We start from the raw sequence: 24,536 nt of genomic DNA, 5'->3' as shown, positions 1-24,536 counted from the left end.
GCTGGAGAATGCCGTCATAATCTGAACTTGGCCGGAGAAGAAAGGTCCAAAAAGTGATTTCATTCAGAGCGAAAAAAGATGCCTAAAGGGAGGAAGTGACTTTGAATACTGGGAATCTACCCCTGCAGAGAGGAACAGGGTAGAGCTGGGGGAGGTCACAGCACCTGGGATGGAGAAGGCACATGTAAACATCTGCATTAAGCCAACCAACCCTTCGTGTGGTAGGAGAAGCAGCCTCCGTGGACAATATCAACTGCTCTTCCTTTTGTTTCTTCAGTTTTATTGGTCATATATCCAGAATTCATTATATAAATCTTTCAAAATAACTCGATATTACAAGAATAGTTTACAATTCAGCTTTGATCGCACAAATACTTGCCACAGGAAACCATTTTTACAAATACTTATATGTTTTCTTATAAGAATATTTTAAGAAAGAAAATAAGTCTCTATATATCTTACAGCAAATTTTATGCAGCTTTTTTTTTCCCCATTCAACCATCATTTCAGGTTTCTTATCGCAGCCTTTCCGTCACAGCCAATAAACCTGTTGCTGCTTCTCATTTCAATTACTGTTGAGATTCACACTGTTAAGAGTTTTTTGGCTTCTTTTTCTAATCTTTCCTGATCAAAAAGAATTCACGTATTCAGGCTAGATGAGGTCATTTAAACATCACTTCTCAATCTAATGTGTATCAGGTTGATCACTGTGCCTGGTAAAGAATCTCTTCACTTCTCACTTAGGCTAGACCGGCTACTAGTTCATCCCTGCTGTATCAAGCAGAAGAGATAAAGTCCTTACATTTCCTAATAGTTTCTAAACTGCAAAAACAAAACCCTAGAAACGAGAGTTAAATATAAATATTTAGAAAGCTAAAACGTTTGCTAATGATTAGAAGTAGAGAACAACTTTTAGATTTGAGGTCTCTCCTAGGTTGAAAGAGACATGAAAGAAAGAAAGTCTAAGATTGTGGCAGTAGTTTTATAAGATATTGAAAAACTGAAAAAGGTTAATGAGTTAGGTCAGTGGTGTGTCATTTCCAAAGTGCCCAGAGCAAGTTATTCTTTAGGCCAAGAGCACTTTACAGGCTACTGACCACGTTGACCTGAAGAAACAGGACCCAGTAGGGGAAACATTTGGCATTCACTCCACTCCTTCACTGTTACTGAAAAGTGTGTCCAGTTGGCAAAGCTCATCTTACTTTTCAAGTAGCATGAATTAAAACCAAGAGCCTGGAAGTACTCTTTCCGTCAAGTTCCTGAGTGCTCAGCTCCAATAGCCAATATTCTCAAAAGGATTCTTTAATCAAGCCCTTGTCGAATAAGAGATTTAACAGTTCTTGGGGACCACACCATGTCCCATTTTTCCTCTTTTATTTCTCTTGATTCCTCTTTCTCACCCCAGTGTCAACAAATTGCTACAGATTTTTCCCAAAATACCGCAGCAGTGCTTTGGAAATGAGTTATTTTGCATTACCAGAAGTGTCCAGTCACATTACAGTGGGTCACATTCGCGTGTAACCAGGAGGTGGCCAAGTCCCACCTACTGCAGTGACTTTGCAAACTCGGCATAGTCGATGTATCCGTCGTCGTTCTTGTCGTCGTCTCTCAAAACACCATCTATTAACTTGATCAGTTCATCTTCGCTCATTTGTCCCTGTTCACTCCCTTCCTACAAGTTACAAATTTGACAATGATGAGCTGCACCTTTTACTGGAAGTACTTGGTTAATGTCCAAAACAAAATGCCCAAAACTCCTTCAAATGTAGTATGTGGCTACCTCTAGGAATCCACGAACTATCAGATACAGAGTCAATTCACAATACCCCAATTTAGAAATGATATTTGCCACTTAAAAGGCTGATGTAATCAATGGAGGCCCTTGATCATTCCTTTTAAAAATTACTTTTCATCCTTTTCTCATTACAAAAGTAATACATGTTCATTGCAGAAAGCTGAGTCTGGCCTATACAGAATTCTGAGCTTCACAGATTTCAAGGACCCACAACCCATCTTAAGGAAAAGCTCACAGCCCAGGCCTTCCCTGGGTCAGCTCTGCTGAAGTGGAAACAGTCCACGCTGAACAACATCTCAGGGTCAGAACAAGAGGAAGAAGGCACTGCCGACTAGTAGACCCCATTATGCTCTTAGAGGTGAAGGCATTTCTGCTCCAGAAGCAGGTGTGGCAGGGCTCATGGTGCCCACCACTGAGCTAACGCTGTTCACGTCCTTGGCTGATTCCTCTTCTGCCACTTCCGCGTGCCCCCTTTCCTCTATTGCCACTGCCATCCTTGCCTACCAGGGCTGCTAAACCCCAGTTCCTCTCCCTGATGCCAGTCTCTCCTCGCACCCATCAGTCTGCCTCCCACGGCAAACGCTAGTCATGCCTGCCTCCTGCCCAGAGCTGTCTGCACTCCCCACCGCCTTCAACGCAAACTCAGATCGGTTCTCCTGGTGGCCAGAGTGAACACATGCACCTCCCCAGTTTTGCCTCTCCTCCCCTCTCGAGGCTGTGTGTGCCAGAGAGGGACAGACATCAGATTTGGAGACGTAAGATCTGGATTTCAGTTTTCTCACCTCTAAAATGAAGGTAATAACAAGGCCGGTCCCAGCCTACTCCCAGGCTGTTGCAAAGATCAAAGGAGATCTCTACCTTACCGGAAAATGCTTTGTAAACTACAAGCACTGCACAGGGTCACCCAAACCCTCAATTATCACCAAGTTCCTCGATCCCTTGGTTCTGATTCACCATTCTTCTCAAACGATACCCCTTCTCCCCTGCTCTGCATTTTGAATGTGGCCTGCCTTATAGGTTCTGGTCCTCATCCTCTGATGTGCAACAGAAATGCCTGAGAAACTTGCTAAAGATACAGGGCTCTGGGGCTTTTGCCTCAGCCGGTCACCCTTTGTGACGACAGCTGAACAGGAAAAGAGGCAGAGCAGAGGGTGAGCAGAAGAAGGAGAAGCAGCAATATTGCTGCACAAGACAGAGGAAGTCATCAGGATAGGGGACTGAATTACCAAAGGGAAGCCCTTCCAAGACGCTGCCCACTGAGCGGCTGCCTGACCTACCTCCTTATGGACATGAGTGATGGCTGTAGAGAGTTCTAGGCCGTCAAGCAAATTATTGCCGTCATAATCATGCATTTTGAAATAATGGAGCTGCAGTTCTTGTGGAGACATCTCCGCCTCTGGTTTGTTGATGACGCCTTCTAGATGCTCCATGATATGCCTAAAAACCAACAGTGAGACTCAGACCACTTGGCAGCTATGCTGGGATCATACCAGTCCTTACCAAATTATAAGGACTCTGCAAAGTTCAAGATCTTAAAGTTTATTCATCCCCCAAAAAACAAACAGAAACAGTGGCAGACCACACTCAAAGATGACAGATAAAGGCAAGGCCATGAAAGGACCAGGGAAGAAAAATTAAACAGTTCATCTGTTCTGCTGGTAAAATTATGGGTGTTTCTTCCTTTTTATTATTAGAGTGTTGTTACAACACTTTGGGGAGCTATTAAATTTTTTTTTCTTAAAGCAATTCAAGGATAACAAAGTATAGGGGAGGGTACAGCTCAAGTGGTAGAGTGCATGCTTAGCATGCATGAGGTCCTGGGTTCAATCCTCAGTACCTCCTCTAAAAATAAATAAACGAAAGGATAACAAAGTATAATATGTGAGGCTAACTGACCCAGGGCAAAAGTTGCAACAAATGATTCAATGTTTGAATGTACCAATAAAAAGAACAAAAAGGTCTTGTCAGAGGCAAGAAAACTTAGCTCTGTTCTGGACTCTGCCACTACCACTGGCCGTGTGTGTGTGTGTGTGTGTGTGTCTGTCTGTCTGTCTGTCTGTCTATAATGAAAGAGAGAGAGAGAATGAATTCAGGCAAGTCACCTACCCTTTTTGGGCCTCAAGATCCTCCATCTGTGATATGATGATGAAAAAAGAATACTTGACTTACAGATGACGATAAGGAATAAATACCATCCTTGAAAAATATCAAGAGGTCATACAAATAGCAGAAAGAAAAAGCTGCAGACAGGGAGGCCGCTGGACCACAGCCCTGGCTGATACGTACTCTTGGTCGTGCACTGTGTTCTTATCCAGGCCCACGCTGCCGGGGTGGGAGAAGCTGGCCCCAGGCTCCTCAGCCCTGGCACCTGGGGCACAAAAGGCCCAGAGCAGGCAGCACAGGAAGGAGGTTCTGAGCAGCCGCAGAGCCCTCATGGTCACTGGTACCTGGGAGGTGGGGAACACAGAAGATGAAGGTGAGAACACCAGAGCTGAGGTTCTCTCAAGGCTTGACACTGTCTGCTCCTGGGGACCCTGGTGAAGGGACGAGGCTGGAGAAGAGGAGGACTGGGCCCAGGCCAGCTCTGCCACCAGACTGCGGGTGACCTTGGGCACTCCAGGTCTCCATCACTCAAACGAGTAGGTCCAAGACATTTCCTGAAGCACCTTCAGAATGCCAAGCAACCCACTGAGCGTTTACAGGGATTTGAAGATTATTTCTGCCTACAAGTAGCTTGCAGTATGGTGAGAGAAATACCTCCTACCAAGAACACTAATAAAGGTGGAAAATGAGGTGTACTAAAGAAAGACAAAATCCTCTAAGGGGTCAGAGAAAGAAATTTCCTTTGGGCAAGGGAAAATCAGAGAAGGTGGGGACACCTCAGCTGGCCCGGGTGGATGAGCGCGCAGTGGACGTGCAAGACTGAAGGACTAAGGGGAGGTGCGAGCAGAGGGGTCCATGCAGACACGTGGCAAAGAAACTCCAAGTGGTCCAGTCGGGCAGAAGCCTAGAGGGTCTGAAGCAGATGGAACAGTGGGCAGCAGGCTGCAAAGGCTGACTGGGCTGTTCTGGATGTGGCTTTGCACACTAGGCCAAGGGGGCTGACGTTTCCCGAGATAAACGGGAGCTGCTGAGGTTGCATGAACAGGAGCTTGGTTTCAGAATGGCTCATCTGGCAGTGTGGCGGGGAAGGTATTTCATGGAGCAAGACCAGAGACAGGGGTTGAGGAAAGAGATGAGGCAGGTTAGATCAAGGCCTGCGGCAGTGGACTTGGAATAGAGGACATTAATCCCTGCCTTGGCCATCTTCCGGGGCTGTGACAGAGGCAAGTGACTGAACCGCAGTGAAAGAGCCCTGGAGAGGAGAGTTCCATAGAAATTAGGTTCCATCAAGTACTCACGGGGTTTGGCCAGACTTGGAATTGTGGTCAACAAGAAGACATGGTCAGCTACACTGCAAGCTCCCCGAGGCAGGAGTGCTTGGTCCCCATCCATACCCCACCAGGGCGCAGGCAAGCCTTTATTAACTCCTGTTCAACTGAAAGTCCTGGTCCTTCCAGGGGCTTACAGACTGACCTCAAAAAGGAAGGTGAAGACAGCCAGGAGACCTCCACACAACACAAAGAAAAGACCTCACTGACACATTCACTTCCCTGGATAACAAGGACCAGTCATTTCTAATGGGCCAACGGCAGCCACAAAACCCACAGCAGTGAGAAAGCATGAGGTACTGGTCACACCCTTGCATACGCCTCGTAGTGCTCTGTTCTGAAGCTGCCGCCATCTCGGCTCTGTTTCTGGGGCTGAGGAGGATGGGTGCTGCAGGCCCTCTCACCACCCCAAAAGGCTCTGCGGGGTAGGACCCCAGAAGAATGCCATCCCCACAATGTTTAAGAAAATTTCTCAAACCCACTTGACCTGTCAGCAGTATCGTCCCTAAGGAGACAACAGTCACTTCTAGGGTGCAAAAAGGAGCACCTAAGCAGCACTGTTACAACAGCCAACACATGGAAATAACCTAAATGTCCATCGACAGATGACTAGATAAAGAAGATGTGGTGTATACATACACTGGAATACTACTCAGCCACGAAAAATAACAAGATAATGCCATTTGCAGCAACATGGATGGCCATGGAGATCACAATTCTAAGTGCAGTAAGCCAGAAAGAGAAAGGAAAATACCATATGATATCACTTATATGTGGAATCTAAAAAATAAAGACACAAATGAACTTATTTACAAAACAGAAACAGACTCACAGAGAACAAACATGGTTACCAGGAGGGAAAGAGGGTGGGAAGGAATAAATTGGGAGTTTGAGATTTGCAGGTACTAACTACTATATATAAAATAGATAAACAACAAGTTTATATTGTATAGTACAGGGAACTATATTCAATATCTTATAGTAATGTATAATGAAAAAGAATATGAAAAGGAATATATGTACGTACATGTACGACTGAAACATTGTGCTGTACATCAGAAATTGACACAACATTGTAAACTGACTATACATCAATAAAAATTAATCAATTTTTTTTCAAAAATGAGTAATCTTACTAATGAATAGGGACATCATAATGCAATCTATCATAGTTAATAATAGAAAAAGATTTTCAGTATATATCAAGAGAAAGAGTAGGCTACAAAATTCTGTAAAGAATAATTCATTGCAATAGTAAACAAAACAATGTATGTATCTTCCTCATACACAAAACAATGATTAAAAGCTATTAACAAAGATTATTTTCTGAATTATGAGATTAGGAGAGATTTTGATTTTTCTTCTCTTTACTTCTCTATTACTTCTAAAATTTCTACTATAAACATGTTTTTTCTTTACAAATATTTACTTAATTTTCAATTCATGCCATAATTTTGTTCCAGTACTATATGGATGGAATAAAAAAGGCCATCCCAATTAACTCTCATCTCTAGAAAATAATTAAGGAACAGCCAGAAACTATACTCCAATTTTACTAAATAAAAGTGTCCAGACTCTGATGAGGCCACTGCCACTCTACCTGGTACCAGAAAACAAGGTCTCAAGTTACCCTCAGCAGAGACTGCCCTGATCAGAGCAGAATGACTTGTTCTGAGCACATTCCATACAGTTCTGGGTCAGGAGGCACCAGAAGGGGAAGCCAGTTCCAACCAAGCCTTTCAGATTCATATGTGTTAATGTCTCCTTCCCCAGCAAGGCTTCTTCAGTTCCCAGTCTGGCTCAGGCATTCTTCCCATATGCTCCTAAGTGTTTCCCTCAGAAGGGTCCTGTCCATCACTTACAACAGCTCTGCATGCATCCTTGACCTTGCTGATTACCTGTTAGTGCCCCCAGCTGGACGGGGCTCTGTGGCATGGGGACCAGATCCACATTCCCAGCATGGGGCACAGTGCCTGGCACAGAGGCTGGTGGTTCTCAGCCTGTGTGCCATGGTCCTTGGGGGCTAGGGGGATTACCACCTTCACAGATATGTTGCCAAGTTTTGATGTCATTGTAATTGAGGATAAAACATTTTTTGGAGATATTTATCAGATAGTAGAGGTAGGTGGTCACTGGACTCATGGCACCATTTCCTGTAACTATGTGGTTGGATGCTTAGAATATCAGATGGGGAGAGGGGCAGGGAGAGGAAAGAGGTTCTATTCAAATAACATCAAAAAGCAACCAAGTGACTGGCAATACAGTAACTTTGGCTCCAAATTATCCCCTCTTCAAGAGAGGCAGGATAAAGGCCAAGGATCATCCTTTTTGGACTTACCCCATTTTTGTTTGCTGTCACAGTTTTCTAACCATCAGAAGACAACAAAAGCTAAATGTACAAACACAGAAAAGAAACTTCCCCCTACGAGTGCTACAATGAGAATGGGGAATCTGACTGCCACCTAACAAATTAAACTGCTCACATTGAAAAGGAAATATAAGCAACTCCCTTCCGCCAAAAACACAAGTTGCATCATCTGCACTCCAACTATTTAGCTCAAGGCCACAACAGAGTTTGGCAGATAAGCCCCAGGAGTTCTGGGCTCACAGGCCTTTGAGAAATTATAAAGGCCAGGCTGGAAGAAAATCCAAAGGAAGAGAGATTTCTGAAAAAGACTTCTGAACACAACCCACACTTTGAGATCCTTCACAAGGAGAAGCGTCGGTCCGTCCTGGGAGGGAAGCACAGAACAGGGTCAGCAGTGGGCTCCCTCAGTGCCCTGACTTAGCAGGGCTTCCCTCACCACTCCAGCAGCCTCTTCCAGGCCCAGAGCATTTGCTCCCACTGGTTCCATCTCTCAGTCCTCCCTCTTCCTCCCAGGCCCAATTCAAATGTCATCTCGGGGTTCTTCCTGCCAAGACCAACTGTTTCCTCCTCTGACCTCAGTCTGCAGTCTCTCACACTCACTTAGCCTTAACATATGCTCATATATTGTTCTCCTTTTGTTTTTCTCGTTTCCTCCTCCTGTGAGAGCCAGGAACCCATTTTCCATCTCTCCTTTAGCCTACTGAATTTGTCGGCAAGTACTGAGCTGACCTGGGCATAGCACACGTTCATGTCTGAATTAGGGTGGTGGGTCCTGGCACCTTGGTATGTTGTTCCCTATCATAGAGGATCTGACCTAAGCTAGAAAAATAACTTCCCTTCGGAGCCCTCCCACCAGTGGTTTGGCCTGGCCCACCCTCCCTCTCATTGTGTCCTTAGTCTTACTATCATGCAAGAGTTTGGAACCAGCCTTCCTCCCAAAGAAATCACAGCTGCTGTTCGCAACTTCTCTCTCATGCTGGGGCCCTCAGTTAAGAATTCAAACTCAAGGTAGCCATGCTCACCAACATCCAGACATCCTGTACTCGGAGTCAAGGCCAAAGAAAAACTCTGACTGGTACTTCCCCAATTAAAACAGCTGTAGTCCTGGACTGAAGGCAAGAAAAGAACCAAGTTCCTAGCCCAAAGAAACCTCTACACAGGTTGGGGATTGAGAACTGGTTCTCAAAAAACGAGCACTTAATAACTTCATCTATTTGTTCATTTGGAGAGCCCAAGGAGCTGCCATACTTCATTTATACATTTAACTAATTCTTCGTGAACAGCTTGGTACTGAGATTAGGACTGTGACAGAGAGGCTGCTATCACACATATTACCACGTCATGGAAAAGAGAGATGAGTAAATAAGACAACTATCGGGTATCACAAAGCCCCAACCCATCCCTGTCTTAACACATGAAGGATTATTCTTGCAATTAAAGGATAGCACCTCAGGCAGAGGAAACATAATGTAACAAACACCTAAGCCTAGAAGTAACTTGGTAGAATTCAGGAACTAAAAAGGGTTCAATATAATTGAAGACAGTATAGTGATGGACAAGTTAGAGTAAAGGAAAAAGAGGAGAGGTCGTGAAGGGCCTTGTAAAGCCCTGTTCAAGAACTTGGATGAGCAATGGGAATCCACGGAAGGGCAGTAAGGCAATGGGGAGAGGGGTCTGGTGATCTGTTCGGATTTGTGTTTCAAGATCACCGCTCTGGCTTTCCATACATAAACTATAAAGGATGGGGAAGGGATACAGGTGACCAGTCCGGAGGCTACTGACATAGTCCAGGAGAGAGATGACGATGGCCTGAACTAGCGAGAGCAGAGGGACCGGGCGTGGAGAAGTGGGTGTACCCAAGAGAGATTTGTCATGGATTCGATGTGAGTGGGTAAAGAGTGCAGAGGGTGAGAACGACGCCCAGGTTTCTGGCTTGGGCAACTGGGTAGATGGTGGATGCCCAGACAGGGAATACAAGAGGGCAATGCAAGCTGCCTCCGCCCCCGCACAGCCTGGCCAGGCTCACAGGCAGACAGGACGAGTTTGTTGTCTCCCCAGGGGAGACGGGGTACTAGCGGCAGACGGAGAGTAAGGGCTCAGGGCCGTGAGCAGGTCCGCCGCAGGTCCTCCGAGAGGGCAGAGGTCGGTCCCGGCCGGGGCCACCACGCATTTTAAAATCCCTGCGGCTTTTGCCCAGGGAGAGAGGCTCGGCTGCTAGTCGGCTAGCTTCCCAAGGCTGCTGCTGCCTCCCCCCCCCCTCCCCCGGCCGCTCCTGCCTCCAACCTGAGCCCGAAGCCCCGAACTCCACGAAGGCACTCCGGGATCCCACCCCGCTGAATGCCACCCCGCAGACCCCCTCCTCCAACGTTGGGTCACAGACCTCACAGGCCGCAGGCCCACCGCGGCTGCTCCCTGGTTCACTCACCCTCGCTGCCACGGGACGCTAAACAGCTTTCTCCAGAGGCAAAGCCCTCCGGCGTGAGCCTCGCCAGCACCCGTCCTCAGAAGGCCTTTTCTCGGCCCCGCCCCCCCCACCCGCTATGCGCACGCGCGCTCCCTTCTGCCCGCCCATTGGCGCCGCGGAGCCCCGCCCCTGCTCGGCGCCTGGCAGTGTGGGCAGCTGGGGTGATTCCAAGTGTAACGGGTTCAGGCCCAGGAGGGGCCGGTTGGAGGCTTTTTTTCTGCCTACCTTCCGGAGGGCGACAGTGGGCTGGAGCCTGAATTCGGCTACCTGAACCCCCAGAGTCTCGGCAGGTTGCTAGGCAACCCCAGAAGCCCCCAGGAAGGGCGAGGAGGTAGGATGCCGAATGTGGTTGGGGCGGGCGCCAAAGCTGGCTTACAGCTCCACCTCTGCCTCCACATTTACAGGTTCCTGGGTTCTTCTGACTGACTGCAAAGTGGGAAGATAATAGTGCAAAGAAAAAAATGTTGCTTGCCATTCCGGTTCTATAAGGATCTATAGCCACTGCAGTTGTCCACCCTGAGGCGAATTCAGGGTGGAGAAAAACAGGAAATACTCTGTGCTTTGGATATATTGGCCCTTAGACAGTTAAGAGGCATATCTAATGGAAAATTTCAAATAACCCCAGGTTCTTGCACCTCCTTATACATAGAAGAGCGCTAAAATCATTAACTTGAGGTATGTATTCTTTGTGACTAGCAGTAATCTTTTGATGCTTGACTACATGTTTTTACCCTCAAGAGTTCATATATATCTGGCTCCTCCGTTACCTCTTTAGAGCAATTCCTTAAAGCTATCTGAGAAGCTGTCTCCTTAGCTGTAGTTCTCAGTAAGTCCCCTAAATAAAGCTTAACTCACAACTTTTATGTTGTGCTTTTTTCTTTCAGTCAGCAATAGGAATCTTAATTCCTCTCCTAATGAAAAGGTCAGAAATGCTGGAGCTGGCCTTGGATCCCACATTTCCAAGGTTGGCCTTTGTGCAGCTTCTGCTTGCTCTATGCAACAAGCTGCATCATCTGCATACACATTTACTCGTATCTGAGTCCCACCAAGACTTTATGGGCAGCCCAGTTCAAACACCATCTTACTTATGCAGTTTGTGAAATCAGCTATCATTCAAGAGAGGACAAATCTCTTCCAAAAAAAAAAAAAGACCCATTAATGAAAGAAACAAATTGATAAGCCCTGCATAACTCTGCCCTTATACTTTTCCTCCTATACAAGACTGTCATTCAGTGAATGTCTATTGACCATATGAGTAAATGAATTTGGGACTGTCATTTTCAAAATCCGTTCTCCCATCTGTGTCCATAAAGATACATAATTATTTTTCATATGAGCCTGAACTCAGAAAGGGAGAGACAGGGAAAGAAAGGAAGTGGTTAAGTTAGTAGATGATCCCAGAACCCTTCCTGCAGTCTGCTTTAGTAGATCAGGGCCTCACAAGTTGACCAAGGCCACTGCCATTGACAGTACACATTCCTCCTCCCACCTTCATCTGAGTTTGAAATCTGTCAACCCTATCCCAGAGAGAAATCCCAGGACCCCAAAGTTCCTGAAGAAAGCCTATTAATTCAAGACTCCTCCTTTCCTTACTCCGAAGTTTGAGTTAGTTCATTTTCAAGCCCTGCATATGCCATCCATCCATACTTCCATTTGCTCATTTATTCATTAATTCAGTAACATTTCTTGAATACCTACTATGTACTAGGCACTGTGCTGGGAGTTACCAGAGACATAAATACAAATAAGACATGGTTTCTTCCTTTAACAAGCTCAGTGTCTGATAGACGGATAACGCGTTCTCATTCTGTTTAACCAATGCTCCCACTTTTTCTGTGGCTCTTACCCTGTGTCATTTCTGTCTTGAATCACCAATTGCTACTTCTCTAATAGACTATTCCCATTCATTTGTATAATCTTGCTTTTGGTTTCTTCCCCACAATGCTACTAAAACTGTAATCTCCATGCAATTTCCGTTGTACCTTCTTGTTCTCTGTTGCTTGCCTTCTCAGTACTGTTTATCACAGTTGACCATTACTACTTTGAAATGTTTTCTTCTCTTGTTTTCTGCTGCCTCTTGGTCCTTTCCCCACCTTATTGGCTATTCTTTCTTGGGTTCTTTCACTGACTTCTCATCTTCTAGTCAACCTAGACTTATGGTTTTAGGTACCATTTACAAGCAGTTGACTCCAAAAGTTATATCTCTAACAATGACCTCTGCCTATAAGTTCTAACTCCTCTAAACAACTTGACATCTCCACATGAATGTCTACTGGCATCTCAAACTTAACTTGCCCCCCCCAATTAATTTTCAACCCCAAACATATACCTCTTTGTTCTGTCCATTTTAGTGAATGACACCGCCATCCATTTAGTTGTTCAAGCCAAGTTCTAGGAGCTATTCTTCCCCTCTGCAACTTTATTAAGGTATAATTGACATCCAAGAAACCATTGGCTGCTACCTAGACTACTGTGAGAACTTCCTAATTGACCTCCCTGCCTCCATCCTTGCCCCATTCTAGTTTCTGAGAGAGAAACTTGTTCAAGCCACTTACAGGTGTTTTATAACTTGTAGCTGAATGCATTTGTAATAGGCAAATAATTTGGTGCCAGATTTAGGACACGAACAGACACTAAAATGCGGAATTGGCTAACTGAAGGTTAAGATAGCCAGTGGTGAAGACTGTTCCAAATTGAGAAGTTGGTGACCAACTTGTTAAGCAGTAGTGACACTGTCCAACTGCTGTCACTTGCTGGACCTTGGAAAAAACCTACATGCCAACCAAAGTTGTATTGCAGGAGAACTCTCAGGAACAATATAGACCATTTGTGAATGTTGGGGTTTTGTTCTGTGTTTTTTTTTTAAAGTAGCTTTCAGCCAAGTCCTTCAAGAGAGTGGCAAGTCCAGATTACAGATAACTGATCTGAAAGCTGAGATTAAAGAAAATAAGGCCTTGGTAAGAGAAGAACATCTTACCTGCAGCTTACAACCTAAGTGGCCAGAGTCCTACAATTTAGAGCCTTGCCGGGTTGAAATAAACAATTTTCTTTGATTATCCAAGCTAAACCCAGCAAAAATGGAGACAGTGAAGAGGCAGCTTTATCAGCAGATAAGGTGGAGGCCCCAGGTAGCAAAGATGGACTACAGGTGGCATCTCTATCCACCTGCTTTGTTTTGAATTGCCTCCACTGTGTCAGTTTACTCCAGCAAGAGCTTATGGTTGTTTTATTGTTCCCCATTCTCTCCAACACTTCTATCTTTCTCATTTCACCAGAAAATGAACCTGTCCTGTAGTTTAAATCACCAGACCATGAGAAGCTACATCTGGACCAGAAAGAGGGGCCTGCCCAGTACACAGAGTTCCTGGACTCCAAGTTGTATGTAGGAGCTGGTTGAGTGAGTGCCCCACCGTGTCATATGTGTCTATGGGAAAGAGGGGTGTGGATGGGTTTTAGGTAACCAAGGAGCTACACCAGGCCAACGCTGGTGAGTGAAAGTGAATAATAGCTCAGTTTCCATTTTCAACACCCTTCTCTCCTGTCTGTCTCCACAATAAAGACTGAAAAATTTTAAACACTCACTTCCCCATTTTTTTTTCAGCTAGATGGCCAGGTGACACAGTTCTTGGCAATGAGACATAAGGGGAACTTGGGAAATCTTTTGATTCTCTGATAAAAGAGACAAGGGGTGGGTGCAGACCTTTCCCCTTCCTCCATCCCCGAATGGGGACATAGCCCCTCAGCTGTCATCCTCAGCCATGAAGGGGAGTGGGGGAGTATTTCAGAAAGGTTGCTCCAGTGCTGTGGGGCCACTGAACTAGCACCAGCAGCTGCTTACTTCCAGGTACCCTGCTATGTGCAGAGAACTTCTATTTGTTTCAGCCACGCTAAGAGAGTTAACTTGCAGTCCAAAGCATTCCTAAGTGATACAGAGGTCAAGCAAGGTGTGCACTCAAATGTGAACTGGATTTATCAGTGGGAGGTCACTAGGGACTCAGCAGTTTTTGTGGAGTTCTTGGTGGTACCCAAAGTACAGTGGGTGGTGAGTGGCTGGTAGTAAGACTGGGTACAGCAAGCTTGGGCAAGCCTTTCGAGCATTGGCTACGAGGGAAAGGAAAGTAGCTAGAGGGGGACACAGGATCCAGAAGGTTGTCTTTAAGTTGGAGGGCTTTGTGCATGTTTAAATCCTTTTGGGAAGGAGCCAGCAAAGATGAGATGGAAAAGAGCAGAGTGGACAAAATGGAAAGAAGCAGGTTATTGAGGAGGCAGGAAAGAATGGATACAAAGCCCAGAGGGGTGTTAGCCTGAAATTTGGGCGGCATGGCTATTTTCTGAGAATGCTGTGATTGGGGGAAGGGCAGGTAGATGGAATGGGTCAGAGTTTGGAATCATCATTGCATAATTGGGAAAGCAAGCTGCCTAGGGGAGATAGAAGACTTTCTGGCCTGAGTTGAAGGCTCAGATGAAATTGGAGCTTGTTCATGGAGAATGGTACAATCTGCATAATTATTTGCTGGTTTACAATGATTAATGTGCATTTCTTGAAATTTCATTAAAATTTTTTTTGGATCTAAGTTACACCTGAATGTGGCTAGAAAAAAATAGAACAGAAAGTTGTCTAATAAAAAACCAAGTTCCTCTCTCTCCATCACCAAATCTTCTCCTGCTTGCTAGCTACTCTTATGACCACATCAGGGTTGAGTAGGGTGGGGGTGATGGAGTGGAGAGTGGTAAGGGGGATAAGGAGGTTCTCACTTAACTGGTACAATAAGCTGGCTCTTCCTCCCTCTCTGTTTGACTGACACGTGATGCTGATTCACTCACGAGTGCTTCTGCCTGATTCCCTTCAGGAGCTCTCCCTGCAGTTCCCCTGACATGGCAGCACCTCTCTTTCAGAAGGCTCCTGGTCCTCTCTCAATATTTGGGTGCCCTGAGCCGTCCAACAGACATTCTTTGGGGCAGAATCTCTTTAAGATTCTGCCCAAGGGCTCATGATGGGTGTTTTCCAGGAGATAGCAAGCTCCATGAGGTCCAGTATGGGACCTGGACGTTGGAGAAGTAATACTGAGGGTGATGTCTAGGAAGATGGGCCTGAGAGCATCCTCAAGCCCTCAATCCCTCGAGCTGCAGCATGGTTCAGCCAAAGAAAGCAAGAATTCCAAAGCCCTCTAATGGGGCCGGGTGTGAGAACGACCAGATAAGAGCTGGTGATTGGTTGTGATGAGGAGAATACAAAGTAGATCCACCTGACAATGAGAGGCCATGGCAGGACTGCGGACTTTAGCAGCACATGCAGGAAGCCCGGGGGCCATCCCGTCCTGGGTGTATTTGCTTTCAGAGCCCTTCCTCACTCTTCCCCTGTAGTGCATTGCATTTCTTAGCCTCCCCTGCCAACGGGCTTCTTGCTGCCTCAGATAACAGAGAGTAACAGCAAGGGATCAGAGGATGGAAGGAATGAAGAAACTGCCTTTATGGGAAGGGAGAGTCAGTGAGGAATTCCAGGTACTCGGACTGAAATCCACCTAGATTCCACCATTCTAATTCCCAAGGTCCCATATGTTCTTTTTTTTTTTTTTTTAATGTGATTTATCTTTCGAAGAGGGGAGGTAACTAGGTTTATTTATTTATTTTTAATGTAGGTACTGAGGATTGAACCCAGGACCTCATACATGCTAAGCATGTGCTCTAACACTGAGCTATACTCTTCCCCCCATATTCATATTCTTTTTCATTAAAGGTTATTACAAGATATTGAATATTATTTTGTTCTTTTAGAGGGGAAGTTTTTTTTTGTAGGGGGGTGGTAATTAGGTTTTTCAATTTTACTATTTATTTATTTTAATGGAGGTACTGGGGATTGAACAGGACCTTGTGCATGCTAGGTATGCACTCTACCACTGAGCTACACCCTCCCCACTAGGTCCCATATGTTCTTAATCAATGCTATAACTTTCTCATAAGAGACATTTGTTGTGTAAACAAAAAGAACAAAGAGGGTCATAACCCACTGCAGCTGTCCACCAACAGTGCACCCTGAGCAGAATTCAGGATGAAAAATCAGGATGAAACATTGTGTGCTTTGAATATCCGGGACCCTAGATAATTAAGATGCATATCTGAGGAGAAATTTCAGTGACTCCAGATTCTTGCATCTTCCCAGACATAGATATCTGTTCTTTATTTTTTTTAATTAACTAATTAATTTTTGTTAATGGAGGTACTGGGGATTGAACCCAAGACTTTGTGCATGCTAAACATATGCTCTACCATTCAAGCTATATCCCCTACCCCAGATATCTGTTCTTTGTGATTAACAGTAATCTTTTACCAAGATGTATGCCTGACCACAGGTATTTCCCAGCCAAAAAATGTATATATATACTGGCTTCTCCCCTGCCTCTTCAGAGCAGTCTCCTCAGAGCAACCATGAGGCCGTTTCTCAGGCTATAGTCCTCAGTAAGTTCCCTGAATAAAACTTAACTCACAACTTTTTTACGTTGTACATTTTTTTAAGCCGACAGTTTGTAAATTCATCTTATGTTGTAATATGGGTTCCCATGGTATCAGGCACTGAATCTGGATTTTAGCTGCTTATGTTCAGCAACTTTAAAAGGAAAGAGATCTTTTAAGACATTTTAAGAGGCTCTGACTGTGATTTGAGCCAAGAATTTTAAATTCAGAGTTGGTGATTTAAAAAAAATTTTAAACTCTCCATTCCGTTATAATGACACATCACTGTTCATACAGCGCATGAGTACTAGAGGATATGTGCAGACATTCCAAGGTTGCCAAGGCACAGATAGTTTTAGAGATTACTTTCCAGCTTGTCCATTTTCCTATGCACTCTTCACTAAGATTAACTTGCCTGACAAGGACCTACCTTAGAACATCAACTCACTTGGCCCTTTCACAATCCTGTTCCCTCCCCTCCTTTAAACAATGAAATCCCATCCTGAATCTTACTAATATGCATCATCCCAGGGCATAAAAAGCTCAAGACAACCACAAAGGGGACAATTCAAAATGAGACTATACGAGCCAGCCCCTGGCAGAATTCATGTCAACATTCTAGGAGGGCTGGTTTGGCTGCCAGTCCACAGCACTGATAATTACGACGTGAGTTACATCATGGACCAGAAATGCTATGAGCCAATAATCATGGTAATAAGTAAAACTTGGTTTCCATATACCAGCGTTTGGGCTACGTCACTATGGAACACGGGAGAGGTAGTTTGTCACTGTGCTCTACATTACATACCCTGATGATCTGAGTGGACGAAAAAACTGTTGACTGTGAACCAAGGGTTTAATTTACATTCAGATTGAGTATTTTTAGGGTTCCTGTTGGGAATGCAGGGCCCTTGGAGACGCCAAATGGCAAATCCAATAGTGTGAAAGAAGCAGCTGGAGTGGTAGGTGAGGAGAACATCCCATCAGGCTTCCTCCACCTCTGGATGGCCTAATGACTCACTGCCACTGTAATAGCCAGTATAAACAAGAGTGATTTGATGGAGGCAAGGGGATGTTGGAATAATCGTATGTAACATCTCTGAGTCAGTGCACAGGAAGAACCAAACACCTAGACAGCTCACTGTTGACACTGATGTGATTTTTTTATTGCAGGAAACTCTTGTCCGGGATGGTAAAAGTTGTAACCATCATTTTTTGCAGAAATTTCAAGAAGAAAAACCGTTTAAATAAACTGCAACTTTTCGATAGTTAGCATCCAACCACTCTACTCTCTGAGACTTTTTGAAACTCTCACCTCAAAACCCTCACGTTGCCCTATCCAGCAACCTTCAATTATTGTATCATGATTCTTGCCCGGGCCCTAATCAAGCCCCCTCACTGAAAGAGCTACCTTCAAATAGATCCCAACACTTCATAAATATCCTGACTTTGTCTCCCCAATCTAGATGCTACTATGACTTTGCAGAGTAGTGTTCTTCCTTCCTGTAATAAGAACGAACTCAGACTTGTGTTATCATAAAGCTGTTCTGATGGTTTTTTTCAGGGAGCCACCATTCAGTTACGGAGGCTCACTGAGATCCAGTGGAGACCCCCTTCACCACTGTAGTGCAAGACCCCTGACTCTGAAACAGCGTGCTCCTCTGAGGCCCTCAAGCCCTTCGGGGGTCTTTTGGGCTTCACTAGTGAGAGATGTAAGGCTTGCACTGGGCCTGAGTGCCAATTTCTTTTTTTAAGTCTCCTTTTTATTGAGCTTCCCAGATACTGAGTCCATTTTATTTCTCAGCAATGAGGAATCCTTTAAAGGAATTCTTTGATTACCTGACTGTACTTGAAAGTCTTTTCTCCTTGGTGGATATCCACCTTATCACTAACCAAGCTACTGTTTGTATCTGTCCTGGTCATATATTGTTGTGCATCTAGAAGAATAAAGTTTATGGCGAAGAGGGCAGGTGTGGGTCCTGATAAATCTGTCCCTAAGCCAGCCCAGTGAAAAATTTTCTCAGGCCACTGATCAACACCCTATGAGAACTTTCCTGAGACTTGTTTTGTCTGTGAGAATTTGGTTCAGCAGAGATCTCTCCACACCCTTCACCGGGTGGGAACTATAAATTCATCAGCTGCAGTTGGATAAGGTCTAGCTGTGAGGCTGAGAGGCCCTGAGCCACGGGATGCACAAGCAACTCTTGACTGACAGTCCAAAGCTCTCATGGAGTTCTCTTAATATAAACCCCAGTCCATGCCTTCCTTGGGCCCAACTTCCGCTTCTTACCTGTATTTATGCTATTGCCCAAATTTGTGCACTTATCTTTCTAAATAGCATCATTTCACCAAGGATAATTCAGAATGGCCCCTATAAGAACTTTTGATATGAAAGAAGTTATTCACTTGAGAAGTGCTTTGGAAGAAAAAGGGAACAATTCCAAACATTCAGTAGTCTTCATTTTTTCGTTAGCATGAGGAAGCCTCCAAAAGAAATTGGATTCCAGAATTGCTTCCTTAACAGATTCTTTTCAAAAGAAAAATTAGAACTTAAAACTGTCTTTTAGATCCCCCCAAACTGCGACTCAAACACATTATTCCTCTTCTTCCATCCCACGTTTTCCATCTCCTGCTGCTCCATCTCTCTCTCTCTCTGACCTACCCTCTCCTTCCCTCCTGACCAGCTAGATACCCCAAACCTCACTTACCTCTTTAAGGTAAATCTCCTTCAGCACAGAGAAAACCTCTTATGGTTAATTTTAAGCTCTGGTTTCATTCTCAGCTGAAAGCCATTGTCAAAGACTCTCCAAGGCTTAGACAAGATAGAACACTGCAGAGGAATTTAGGATAGTTCGAGGGACATATACTCCAGGGTGGCCAGATAATATACCACAGTTCATATGTTGCAAAAAGTTCAATCAAACAGTCAGAATGGGAAGACTGCCAACAATGACTGAAAAGACCTTGAATTGCATAGTGATTAGAGAAGGAATTTAGAGAAGCTGCAGGTGTGGGTCAAGTCTTTTGGAGGCTATCCTCTGTCTTTCCTGTGAAGACAGATTGTGGTCTGATTCAGTTCTTCAAGCCAAAGAGAGAGAAGGCTGACGGAGACTTAAGGATAGGGACAGCATTCAGTTCTAAATCCTAAAGCAGATGTGACCATGGCTCTCCCTCTTACCTTTTGTGAATGGCTTCAAACAGAAATTGGGGATTTAATATGCAAGCAAAAAATAGGATGGGAAATAGCCCCAAGGTCAAACCTCCAAAACCTTGAGCTATTTTGAAAGAGCTCTATAACTAAGAAACTAAAGGAAAAAGAAAAAAAAAAGAAAGTTATCATTGAAGGTGTTCAATTCCCATTCTACCCTTAAACCCACAAGGAAACATTTCTCTAAAAATTAAAAGACAATCTTATAGATTTTGATTGATATTGAGACAGGAGGGAAGGGGGCAGGGCACAACCATTAAAAGAACGACACATCAATTAGTACCAAGATAGCAGAAGAATCAACTCCCAGTAGACCTTGAGCTTCATTATATGCTCATTGTAATGTATTAGCATACTAAATGTCACTCCCACAGGTGCCGCGTTGGTTCTGAGGCTAACCATAAAAGGTCAAAAAGTGGGTGATGGCCTAATTCCTGGGACTCCCAGCCCCTTCCCCAAAGTATTTGGAATAATCCTCCCATTTGTTAGCATATGAAGTTACCAAGCCCATAAAAACTAACAGCCTTGCACTCCACAGCCTCTCTCAAATGTCTTGCCTTCTGAGATACCTACACTCTGTCTATGGAGTGTGCATCTCTCTGAATAAATCTACCTTCACTCTACTATGGCTTGCTCTTAAATTCTTTCTTGTGTGAAGCCAAGGACCCTCACTTGGCGGGGCGCGTCCCAGGGACTCAACCGAGACTTGGGACACGACCGTCTTCTCATGCCCCATTTTCCTGTATCAATATAGTCACAATAATATCAACCTTAAACCTGAGCAAAATTATACAGATCTTCCTCAACCCATCATAAGTTGAAAATATTGTAAGTCAAAACTGCATTTAATTAACCTAACCTACTTACAGCTTAGCCTCGCCTACCTTAAATGTGCTCAGAATTTAGCCTACAGTTGGGCAAAACCACCTAACACAAAGCCTATTTTACAATGAAGTGTTGAATATCTCTTGTAATTTATTGAACACTGTACTGAGTGAAAAACAGAACGGTCTTCTGGGTTTAGAATGGCTGTAAGTGTATTGGTTGGTTTCCCTCATGATCTCGTGGCTGGCTGGGAACTGTGGTTCACTGCCCTACCCACATCACAAGAGAGGATCTCACCTCCTATCACTAGCCCAGGGAAAAGATAAAAATTCAAAGTGCGGTTTCTACTGGGCTCATATCACTTTCCTACCATCTTAAAGTTTGGAAAGTCAAACCATCATAAATCAGGGACCATCTGGACAACCTTTTCCTTGGAGTCAACAAACTACTCTGTCAGGCGTCTACTAATCCTCACCACACTTTCTGTAGGCCCAGGGCCTAACCAACAGCCTTGAACTTTTAACCAAGGAATGTTCTTTTCTCCTTTGTGACACCACAATTCATTAACTTCACAGCAAGGGATTTACTGTGTGAATGGATTGAAACATTAAGTGCTCTCCTGGTGGCCTCTTCCTTCCAGTCCCTGAGGACCTCCCTATTCATAATGAGGTTCTAGCCATTGTGGATATTGATTTACCAGTACTTTTGTGTGTAAATGAAGCATAGATTGAAGCTCTCTTGTGGGCAAACAATTCTACTGATACTCTACTGGAGCTAAACCCCTCAAGGTTCAGACTGACCCACAGAAACCTCTACCTAAACTTGCAAAATAACCTGTAAAACAAGGTACTGAAGGAGAAATAAAACTAATCATCAAAAGCCTGAAAGAGAAAGGAGTCTTCATACCTTGTCCTAGTCTTTGTGACACTCCCATCCCCCCAGTCAAAAATCCTGTAGGCAGGAGTATAGATTCACTTAGGTCCCCCCCCCCCCCGGGCCGTAAAATCCTGTAGGCAGGAGTATAGATTCACTTAGGTCCCCCCGGGCCGTAAGTAAGTCGCTCTTTGCTTCCCCTCAGAACCAAACTCAAATACTATTTTATCCTCAAGACCTAAGGAAACTGACTCTGTGCTGTACAATTGTAGAGCTATGTTGTGCTTTCTTTGATGTCTCTTTAAATCAAAAGTTAATATTTGTCCTTTTCAGGGAAAACCAGTGACAAACCTGGACCACTATGCCTCAGTTTCTTTGGTGCCTTCCTACTTTTCACAAGTCCCCACCCAGGACCTCCAGAGCTTGAAACTGTCTTGTGATCCTATTCTAATCCAACACGTGAACAATCTTCTGTGTTCCAAAGAAGAGGTGAGCTCTAAAGTGGATTCATCTCTCTGCTTACTCTTTTAGCTCAGAGCGGGCATACAGGTTCCAGAGGGAAGTTAACAATTTGTCAAAGGAAAGTACATGACTTAAGACAAGACTTATCCCATGGAGGTAAACCTCCTACTCCAGACAACCAGCTGTGCAAAAGGTTCCCGGTCAACTAAGAGACAGTTATGAGGATTCCTGACTCTCACCGGCCACTGCAGGCAGGGTGTTCCCAACTTTTCTGAAACTCCCATATCACTATTTGACTTACCCAAGTCCTTGGTAACCAAACCTTTTCTCTGGGAACAAACATGAACTTGTTTTTTGTGAGTTCAAATGAGCTGTTCAGTGTTTTCCCATTTGGGGCCTAACTAAACATGATAAACCTCTCAACCTATAAGTAAATCCAAGATCTCACCATGCCCTTAACCTCATGAGAATAAAGACAAATAGCTTAGCCTCTTGTAATCCAGTGGCAAGAGCCTCCCACTTAACAGAGGGGCAGCATCTGAACCATTGGCTTGGTTTCAGAGTCTCCTTTAAATCAGATAGTCCCTCACCACGTACCATCTTTGTTGCTCCCTGAAAATACACATTTCTCAGCAAGTCGATTTAGCTCCTGTAAACTTCCTTACTTTCTCTGAGATGCTACAAAGTCTGTCAAGTTAGTAGTCTCCCTCACTCTGGTAAGCAATGAACTCAGCTTTGCCTGATCAGCAAGTTATTTTGGTAGCATTTTTGAACTGGCAAATGACAGCAGTCTTTATCAAAATTTGTCCTAAACATTCATCTGAGAGATTCCAGATTATCAAAAAATAAAAACCACCACCACATATCCTATTGCCATTGATTTTGGCAAATATTACTGATTCAGTTATGGTGGTTCTCAGTTCTTGTTCTTACAGTCTCTTACTCCCTTGTAAAATGCTGACCACTGGTAGGCTGGGGTCTTTCTCTGCTGGAAAAGAGCAGTGAAGGGGTCTGGCTTGTGTTCCGAAGCGCTGAGGGGCAGCGCGTAAGTTTTAACCATAATGCTGTGTTCTTCCCTCCCACGCCCTATGCTCACACAGATATTGGTGCACCTGTCAAAGAAACAGGCAGTAATTCTCCTTCAGTTAGTCCCCTGGAGTCTGGCAAAATGGGGGCGGGAATTGGCAAAGGATTGGAGAGAAAAGAGGGAGGAGAGAACATTTCCTGATTGTGTCAGGATTCCTCTTATCAACTCTGCTTTTGTCTGTCCCAGGGCTGACTCTGGGGCAAATCACCAGGTTGTCTTCAGGCCACCCTCACCCAGAGGACACACACAGCTGTCTCCAAATGAAATCCAGTTCTGGTGACCAGCAAGGGCAGCCAAGGGATAACCAAAAGCCAGCTAGAGCAGTTGACAGGAGGAGGCATTTGTGTAAACTAGTAAACCGCCAGAGCTATCCTCATTTTCCTTCATCTGCCTCCTGGCCTCTGGGAGCTCAGAGCAGCAGCCAAGATGAGGAATTCTGCCCCCCAAGCAAGGAATGGAGCTGCATCTGGAACCTAGAGAAGAGAGTATCCAGGGGGTAGATGGGGGACAGGCAGGAAGGCTGCCTTCAACCGATAACCTGTTGTGGCTACGCAGGTAAAGGGCCCAGGAGCCTGAGCTCCGCTTGATGATAACTTCCCAAGGTTACAGTTGTCCAGAAGCACAAAGCAGAGTCTCCTGACACTGAAAGCGGTGAAGCTCACTCCCAAGGTCATACATCAGGTTGGTTGAGAAGGAAGGTGGACACCTTCTAACTCTTAGGGGTCCAAACAAAAGCTTGCTCTGACTCTACCGTCTTCTGAAGTCTTCCATCTGTGCCATGTACTATGTCACTTAAATAGTTTTGGTTTGCTGTTTTGGTCTTGCAGTGATTTCTTGCGTGATGGCCTCCATCCCCACACTGGACTGTAAGCCGTCCGGAGGCGGGGCCACCATAACAGGTCTCAGGCAGAGGGTGTTCTCTGGCCTCTTCCTTCCAGGCCGCCCTGTAATCCTTTGAACTTCTTAGCACCCTCCACAGCAGCGGGCTAAGCGCTGCTAAGAGCTCTGTACAGCTTTGATCATAGTCTTTAGACATCAGAATTTAAAAATTAGTAAATACCAAGTTGGAGTCACAGTTTAAAACCAGAGCAACAGGATTCCGCAGAGGTCAGCCAGTTGGGGTGGGGAGAGACAGGTTGGAAAGAGGAACTCCTCTCTTAAAAAAGAAAGTACAAGGCCTCTAGGAGCAGAGGCGTCCGGAGAGTCGCGGGTCTTGGAACCGGCCGGTGTTGTCCCAAGTAGCCCGGGGGTGTCCCGCAAGGCCCGCAAGGCCTAGCAGTGCGGGACCCGGGCGGCGGCCGGCGGCTCCCAATGAGGCTCGCCCTCGGAGTCAGGAGCGACCAGCCGGCCGGCCTCTCCCCGGATTTGTGACGTGCCGGAGACAGCGGTGGTGACGGGGCCACCATACAAAGCCGGGTGGTCAGGGCGGGTGTCTCCCAGGCCAAGAGCCCCGATGGGATGGGGAGGGGACGGAGAGCGAGGCGCCCCCGAGCGCCGGGGCTCCGGACAGCATTAAAGTGAGGGCCGAATCGTCGTCGTCCACGGCGGCGGCGCGGGGCTGGCCCCGGTGCGG

General features: G+C 45.2%; 1 protein-coding gene and 1 long non-coding RNA gene across 3 annotated transcripts; one reads left to right on the top strand and one right to left on the bottom strand.

The window, feature by feature from the left end:
* Positions 1-259: 259 nt before the first annotated feature.
* MCFD2 (multiple coagulation factor deficiency 2, ER cargo receptor complex subunit) lies at positions 260-10,125 on the bottom strand. Of its 2 annotated transcripts, none has more exons than XM_006216439.4 (4): positions 10,020-10,125; positions 4,082-4,242; positions 3,073-3,232; positions 260-1,672 (listed from the first exon to the last, which is right to left on the bottom strand). In XM_006216439.4, exons 2-4 carry the CDS (start codon positions 4,228-4,230, stop codon positions 1,544-1,546), a joined length of 438 nt encoding a protein of 145 aa, XP_006216501.1. In that variant the 5' UTR covers positions 4,231-4,242; positions 10,020-10,125; the 3' UTR covers positions 260-1,543. The 2 variants fall into 2 exon arrangements, with proteins under 2 accessions (XP_006216501.1, XP_031528456.1); XM_031672596.2 differs by having other exon boundaries at positions 9,975-10,094.
* Positions 10,126-10,213: 88 nt separating this feature from the next.
* Positions 10,214-22,972, top strand: LOC116277902 (uncharacterized). Its single transcript, XR_004187334.2, has 3 exons — positions 10,214-10,389; positions 13,334-13,455; positions 21,748-22,972. It is a non-coding gene; the product is annotated as an uncharacterized lncRNA (long non-coding RNA).
* The last annotated feature ends 1,564 nt before the right edge of the window (positions 22,973-24,536 follow it).

The sequence above is a fragment of the Vicugna pacos genome, chromosome 15 (assembly GCF_048564905.1).
Source record: "Vicugna pacos chromosome 15, VicPac4, whole genome shotgun sequence".
Classification (NCBI taxonomy): Eukaryota; Metazoa; Chordata; class Mammalia; order Artiodactyla; family Camelidae; genus Vicugna; species Vicugna pacos.
Note: the sequence above shows the minus strand (reverse complement) of the source record. Positions and strands in the feature narration are given on the sequence as shown.